At 49.0% G+C, this 8,137-nt stretch overlaps 1 protein-coding gene across 1 annotated transcript in view; it reads right to left on the bottom strand.

The window, feature by feature from the left end:
• Nucleotides 1-8,137, bottom strand: part of GATA3 (GATA binding protein 3) — a gene marked incomplete at its 5' end in the record, with an annotated part of 15,135 nt that overhangs the window by 5,642 nt on the left and 1,356 nt on the right. Inside the window, 2 exons of the mRNA XM_008939363.1 lie at nucleotides 698-823; nucleotides 6,021-6,166. Coding sequence (XP_008937611.1) covers nucleotides 698-823; nucleotides 6,021-6,166 — 272 coding nt within the window. The remainder of the gene's footprint in view (nucleotides 1-697; nucleotides 824-6,020; nucleotides 6,167-8,137) is intronic.

Below are 8,137 nucleotides of genomic sequence, written 5' to 3'. Positions count from 1 at the left end.
CTCTTCCCCTGGGGCACACATCCCTGATTCCTGCAAGCTGGCTTTGCATGGAGATATTAGATTAAATCTGCCAGCCATTTCATTTCATTTCTCCTTCCCTTCCATGATAGATGCTTTATAATTCACACCACAGGTTGAGCAGACTCTGCAACCCACTAACCAAACCAAGTCCTTTTTGGTTGAGGAATCGCTTACATCAACCGGGGCAAACACAAGATCTAAATAAATCATCTTTGGGGACAAGTGGAGGGATGGGACAAAGGCAGCCACAAACCCAAGAAGGAGATAAATAGTTGCTGGCATATTTTGCTTTTTTTCCAGAGTTTGTATTTGCTGAAGGAACAAAGCTACACATAGAAGGGGTATCGGCTTGCAGGGTTGCGTGTTGGCTTTTCCAATGTGCTGAGCCCAATCAGCAGCAGATAATGTCTCTCTGTGTTGATCCATCCCTCCTTTCTTGGCTCAGGCATGGGAAAGCTCTAACATTACCTATGGGCAGCCCTGTTTTATACCTCCCCACGTCAGATAAGCTACATTTGATGGGATGCCAACTCATCACTCCAACCCCCAAGCTCCTCAAAGGGATAAAGGAGGTCTCAGCATCGCCCAAAACTGGAAATCCTTAAGTCAAGGAAGAATTTGGACCATCGAGCACTGAAGTTGAGGCCCTGTTATTGAGTGTAACAGTCACACTTACATTGTGCAGCTTGTAGTAGAGCCCACAGGCGTTACAGACGGGATCGCCGTTGGCATTTCTCCTCCACAGGGTGGTAGTGGTGGTCTGACAGTTCGCGCAGGACGTGCCCGCCCTCCTGGCTGCAGACTGCGGGGAGAAGGGAGGGAGACAGAGGAGGAGAAGGAGAGGGAGAGAAAGGCACCCGTGTTAAAAAAAAAATACTAATAATAATCATTTAAAAAAAAAAATGCAATCAGCAAAATTGCTGAGAAAGAAAACAGCAACCCTGCAAGACTGACGCACATCAGCAGAGGCCTCCAGAAACTGGCTTGTGAGAACAAATAATAATTCCGAAAAAAATCCCCGAGGTGCTTTAATCCCAAATTATATACGAACTGAATCAGGTGCCAAAGGGCATCCTAAAAGTGAGTGCTCAACCTCTGATAGAACTCATCAAAATTAGCAGCGCTGGCACGGCCCATTCCAGAGGGGAAAATGTTATTTAAATGCCAACACGTCTTTCCATCTTAATTCTCTCAGACCCCCCAGGGGTCTAATTCTGCAGTCGGGGCCTGAACCAACAATTGCTGGAGTCACGGCGGCTGGGCTGAGACCCACGCCGAGCTCGGGGGGCAGCTGCTGGCCGGCTCCGACCGCAAGCTCAGCCCAGTCCCATCCTTTCAGCTCAGCTTCAAAGGCTCCCGGCTCCAGATCGGAAATAACACCGCGGCGAAGAGTGAGAATCCCAACTTTTTAATTACGCCGTTTCGCAGCCTAAACCTTCATGTTTATTTAAGGATTGGTAATGAGCCTTGAAAGGAGAATTTACCGTTTCGTAAAGGGAGAGGAACAAGAAGAAAGTCGACGTGTCAAAGGGTATGAAGAAGCTTTTTTGCTGGCTGCAATAATGATTTAACAAACCCAAATTTAGCAAAGTCGCTCCTTTTTCACCCCCATGAATTCAGGCTTATCATTTAAAAACTAACTTCAGCAAACAAATCGCCCTTCTGCCACCGAAGGAGGAAAAGGAGCTCGCAAACTCCTCTGCCTGTTTGTATGTGCAAGTGGCTACAGCTCCCAAAAAAAAAAAAAAGACCTTTAGATCCCCGTCCTATCTCTTCTTCATCAATATGACACAGTCCCAGAGCTCTGATTTCATCCCGACGCGTTGCTTTCAATGGGACTGCTCATGTGCTTAAAGTTAAAACATGTGCTTAAGCGCTTTGCCAGATCGTAGCAATGCTTGGCACCTTGCAGAACTGAGCCTCTAATGCTCTCTTTTGTGCTCTTACTGTTTCAAATTTACCCCTCACCCCACACAGCCACACACTGTAACACATCCAACGTTTAAAAAAAATAAAGAAAGAAACACCGCATCTTTGGAGACCGTACAACAAACCCCAAAATGCAAACATGGACACTGGCACAGCTCTAGCGTTAATACCAGCTCTTGTTAGGTCATGTTGCAATTTTAATCATAATTGAATGCGGCGTAGGTGGAGAAAGGACGGGTTGGTTTTGTTTTAGATAGAGTAGGGATTTTTTTTTTTCTTTTAATTAGACAAAAAGGGACTGTCTAAAATATAAATAATATGATGCCCGTGAGCATTAGGAAGCATCACAGAGAGCCTGATTTGACAGCAAGGGGCTCTCACCATAGGGACAGTTCCATTTTGCCTGACCATGAACCATGCTGAAAGAAGCCAACCAAGCCCAATGAAGCCTCTAGTTGCCTTCTCCATACGGATAACAACCAGGAGCTGGTAACAGCACATGGATCTTTGGTTGCAAAAAAGCCCAGTGCTGGCAGAACCTGAAACATCCCACCACGAACAGCAGAACCTCCAGCAGACGTATACACACCCCCCTCAGCCGTGGCCTTTTCCAGATCAAGCCGTGGCCCAAAATCTGGTTCCCATCAAAACCACCATGTTAATACATGTGCTTCAAATGCAGCACGAACACATCTTGCAGAGCCAGGCTGTCACCAGGAACCATGGGACATGTTTACAGGTCTCTGTCCCCAGCCCCCGCCGGCCAGCACGGGTGGCTCAGAGCCTGGATTGAGTCTCTCAGTGGCAGCTTTGCCCTTATCAGACCCAAAAATCAAGCCTAAGGAAATTTCTAAAAACCAGTGATATTTGACTCAGCCCACACAGGGGAAACATCCCCTTTGAAGATATTTGGGGTTTCTACACAGTGCTCACCGTAATGTCTTAGGGCAAGAGTGTTTAAAAGACACACCTGGTGACCACCTTGCTACCTCCAGACAAACTCTGACATTAAATAAACGAATAAATCACGATATCTACCATCTCCTCTAAAAACCTTTTCCATCTGCTGCATTTCCTCTCCAAAAATTCAGCGTCGTTAGCCGAGTATTTTAAACTCTGTGCTCTTTTGGTCCCAGACTGTACCTTTTATGCTGTACCAACTTATGCTGGAGACACCAACAGTGGAGAAGATGGAATTAAGGATGGTGCAGGAGGAACCAAACAATGGTAAAGACATTTAATTAAGGGGCATTTTCAGTGTCTGGATTTACGTGAGGTACCCACAAATGGGCCTTCTGAGAAATTTGCTACAATCCTTCCAAAACCTTCACAGCTGGACATGCTAACAGAGAGCTCTGCATCCACATGGGCAGGGAAAGGAAGAAAATCCAGAAGAAATCTTTATCTCAGCAAGAGCCACTGGCTTTGGCAGGCACAGGAACCATCTGCAGGAGGGCTGTAGAACTTTTAAGCAGAGCTGGCCACTTCTGATCCCCCTGTCAACATCTCCAGATCTTCCACCTTCTCCCCAAGAAGCAAAGCTGTCCAAGCCCCCTCATCCAGCAAGGCTCCATCTCACCTAAAGGAAGCCCTTACAAAGATGTGGGATTTAATAAGGCTTGGGCTGGTTTCTCAGCATCTAAGGATTTATTCCCCTTCTCATTCCAACCCATCAGAGTCCTTTCACTAGTTTCAACGCACCTGGGATCAGAGCCTACAAAACCAGCCCAAGGTCACAGAGGAAACCTGTGGCAGAGGGAGAGGAGAGCGCGATGGATCCCCACCCTGAGCTTCCATCCACATCACCTTCCCCTGCCCGCTCGTCTTCACAAGCCAGGAAAAATCAAGTCAAACCACAGGCACACACACATCTACATCCACGCGCCCAAAACACAAACGTGGGCCCGGCTTTGGTGCCTTGTGATATTTCTTTTTTCAAGGTTAGCGAGGGAAATAAATATAAATGCAAACAGTAATAGAAAAGCTTCTCTTTTTTTTTTTTTTTTTTTTTTGCCCTAGGTGGTGCTGAGGAAAAAAAATATGGAGAAAAATCAAAACTTCCCATTTAGCAAAGGCCGCATTCAAAGAACGGGAACTTTTTGTAACTTGAACTAAAATGCCCAAGATTGGAGTGATTATGCAAGACAAGGTCTCCTCTTACTCTTTCTTTCTTTCTTTCTTTCTTTCTTTCTTTCTTTCTTTCTTTCTATTTTTTTTTCCCCCAAGAATGACCTTTTACAATGTATTTATTTATATAGTTCATTTTACATGTGCCGGGCTGAGGGTGACTCGGGACATTCTTTCGTGGTTCCATCAGACACTTTTTGAAAGCTCTCCCCCCCTTCCCAGCCACTTTCCTATTCTGCCTCCCCCTCCGCTTGTTTGGATACGCTCAAGCTCCTGTGTGTTTGGGCTGGGGAAACAGAGCTGTTGTTTAGGAGTTATCTCCAGGGCTCAGATATCCGGCAGCTTTTTCCTAGGAAGTTAACTTTACACATAAAGAGAGAACAAGGAAAAAAAAAAAAAAAAGAAAACGAGGGATGTGTGTTTAAGACAGAAGGGCTGGGGGGAGGAGGAGAAGAAAACAAGAGAGCTGCCCAAAAAAAAATTCAAATCCCAGCCTGTACTTCCCTCCCTAGAAAGCTTTTCCTTTTTCTAACAAGGCTGTGAAAGATGAGGGAGACCAACGTTTTCCTACATGGGAAAAGCCCATATAGGAAGGGACGGAGATGTTTCACCCACAGGAAGTCTGGGGGTAGAGGAGCAAACCCTCCTCTTCCCCAAAACCTGCACAGCCAGGCAATGCCACTGCCCCTCACAGCAGAACCCCTCCTGGGGCCGTATCCTGCCAACACTTCCTGGTGCTTGTGGGAATAAAACCCCTCCAGTTTTGTGGGAATCTCACCGGTGAGAGAGCTGAACCGGTGCCTGAGAGTTGCAGGACCAAGGCTGGGAGCCCGTGGATCACGAGGCCAGCGAACCCCTACCCTGAAACCAGCCAGATCCACCCGTCAGCTCAGAAATTCCACTTTCCCTCAGCATTTAAAGCAGCCCCCAGGAGCCCATCCGCATCTTTAATCCTAACGAAACCAAACATGCATCGATTGGAAACATCCAGTAACCTCCCAAGCAGGGAACGTGGTTTTTTCCCCCATTTGATATATTTTTTCCCGTTGTGGTTTGCCCGATTACTTGCCGAATAGACTTCAGCACGTTCATCAGCCATGCCCACAGCTTCCAGACCTTTTTGTGGCTTCCAGGGAAATTCATAACTGGATGGCTGGGGATGCTGCAGCGTGTTGCCTGGATGTTGTATGTCGCAAGGTTTTCAACTATTATTTCAAATATTTACCCACTCAGTTCATCTTCCTCCAGCTTCTGTGGCCCTGGGCACACGCTCGGCTCTGCCCACTCGTGGGGCTTTGCCATCCCCTGCCTTGTGTCCCCACTCACACCAGCTTGGGGGGAATGACACAATTGAAGACCCACATGGCTCGGGTACAAATGACCCCACCAGGTTCAAGTGGCACCAAGACCATCAGCCAAGCACTTTGCAGGACCAAGGTTCAGCTGACGGCCCAGTGGCACCCTGTACCTGGCTTGGGTCCCCCCTCCATGACACCACCAGCCAAGGGGGATGGAGACATGTTTGGGGAGGGGAGGACAGCAGGGTGGAGAGCCCAGGAAAAATCCTGTTCTTCTGACAATGTCTTTCATCACTAGGAAATCATTACTCTGCCCTTAGCCCCTGGAACGAGCCACCATCCTTGGGTTGCCATCCAGAAGCACAGTGCAGAGGCATCTACCCTACTGCAGGCTGGGAGAAAACTGACTTCTGGTTTGCAAGAAGCCCTGGATCTTGATTTTTTAACCTGTTTTGTAGTTAGCAAGAGGACCAGACAACTGAAGCCCACAGCAGCTGGGAGCATCTCTCCAAGCATCCCACCCTCCCCAGCCCTCTGACACAGCAGGATGGGATTTCAGGGCTGGCTGAGCTTCCCTGTCCATCCTGAGTTGCAGACAAGAAGCAGAAGTTGTAGAAGGAGAAGAAAATAAAAAAGGAGACTCACCAGCCTTCGCTTGGGTTTGATCAGGGGCCGGTTCTGCCCGTTCATTTTGTGATAGAGTCCACAGGCGTTACACAAATAGTGCCCGGTGCCATCTCTTCTCCACAGAGGGGTTGAGGTAGCCCCACAGTTTACACACTCCCTGCCTTCTGGAAACAAGAGAGCACATAGTTCACTTAGGGAAAGCAGAGGTGAAGGGGATGGGGAAAGCCCCCTCCAAATTACAAAACAACCTCCCGAGAGTCCCAGCCATGCCAGACCCCACCAGTCCTCTCCATGCTCGGGACGTCCAAGGAAGGCTCCAAAGTCAAGGCTGAGTGATATCCCTGGAGCAAGCTGTGGAGAGTCTGGTGGAACCTGGTCCTGTCCCCCTCCCCAGCACCACCCCACAGACAGCATCAGGCCTGTGTCCCAGCAGCAGGGAAAAGGGATGGTGCCAATGGACACCTGAACACCACGGTGGCTCAAGGGGTTCCCTAGAGAAGTTCTGAACCCTCCTGTAGGTCTCAGTTCTGACAATTCTCCCTCACCTCTAGCTCAAAAGCTTCTACATCCCTCCAGCCCACATGTTGCCATATGGACCAGACAAATCTTGGCAGGCTTTGCAAGGAGCCTTCAATCCCTCCCCCTCACCATCAGATGGATGGATGGATGGATGGATGGATGGATGGATGGATACCAAATTTATGTCCCCCTTTCTGATGTGTATGAGGACCCCAGGGTCCTCCTTGAGCACTGTCCCGGCTCCCAGGGGAATGCATGAGCCTAAGGGGGCTCTTCCTTCAGCCTCAGGTCAAACCACATCAAGGACCCCCAAAATAATCACAGGTCAACAACCAAAACATCTCCCCGGCCCCAAACCATACACGATCACTCTGCCAATATCCACTACTGATTAATTTGCAATTCAGCTTCCACCACTCAGCTTGTGGAAACCCTTCTGCCTTCCCCACCACACCTGCAGCCTGATGGTCCCTCCCTGATATTTGGGACCCCAACCAGCACTGAGCCCACCTGAAGGGGCATCTCCTCCAGCCCTCCAGCTCCCAGCGTGGAGGAGGGAACTGGGGAGGATGCGGGCATGCCTCTCAGACACTTTCAGAGGGCTGAGCAGGTTTTTTTGGGGGATTTGGTTTGGTTTGGGGAGGGGGTGTTCTTGCACCTAATGACACTCCCAGCAGCAGAAGACCTCAGCCGACCAGGGCAGAGCTAACTCAGCCCAGAGCCGGCTCCCCGCTGCCCCAGCATTCGAGTAAGAGGCATCCGCCCCCTAACCACAAACGGTAACCGTTTTTCCAGAGCCTTTGCGCTAAAACCCCTTCTCCTCTCACACCCCCCAACAACAACAACAAACAAAAAGTTAAAAAAAAAAGACATTTGCAGCCGTTTCTGTCTCTTTCATCCTGCGACAACATTCCCTCCCTTCTTTTCCTCCAGCGCTAACCCCCTTTGTCTGCGAGCTTCCCAGCTTGCTAAAATCAACTTAAAAAAAAAATAGAGAAAAAAAAGAAAGAAAGAAAGAAAAAAAAAAAGGTGTTGCTGCTGGGGTTGGTTTATCACGAACCGCAGCTGTCTCTCTAGAAGGTAAAGTAACAGAAAGTGGCAAAAGGAAAATAAGAGGTAGGGTGAAGGGGGGGTGGGCAAAACGGTTTGAAAATACCGCGCAGGAGCTGCGGGCGGCCGGGGCAGCACAGCTCGGCCCGGGTACAAAAAAAATCCGGTCCCCACCCCGACACGGCTCCCGGTCCGCAGCGGGGCCAGGCGGGGAGTCGCTCCCGTTAATTCCCGGGCCGTTTTGTTCCCCTCCGGTTAAACGGGGCAGCGGCTCCGGGGCTGTTTGAGTCTCTGTCCCTCTCTTTTGTTTCGCTCCATCTCTCTCTCTCTCCTGCTTTCATGTACAAAACATACAGGTCTGGGTTTTTTTGTCACTCTAACCGCATCCGGACTCTATTAAAGTTCCTGGCGCTGGATAAACAATGCAACTGTCGCGTGCAGCAGTCTGAAAATAATTGGATTAGCTCAAACATATCAGCTAAATAGAGACAGTCCCTGCTCAGACAGACAGAGTAAATGTCACCCTGGAAAAACCCTGAAAACTGATCTCATTCATGCCAGGCAAC

This window comes from Merops nubicus, unplaced genomic scaffold (assembly GCF_000691845.1).
Source record: "Merops nubicus isolate BGI_N331 unplaced genomic scaffold, ASM69184v1 scaffold11824, whole genome shotgun sequence".
In the NCBI taxonomy this organism is placed as follows: domain Eukaryota; kingdom Metazoa; phylum Chordata; class Aves; order Coraciiformes; family Meropidae; genus Merops; species Merops nubicus.
Note: the sequence above shows the minus strand (reverse complement) of the source record. Positions and strands in the feature narration are given on the sequence as shown.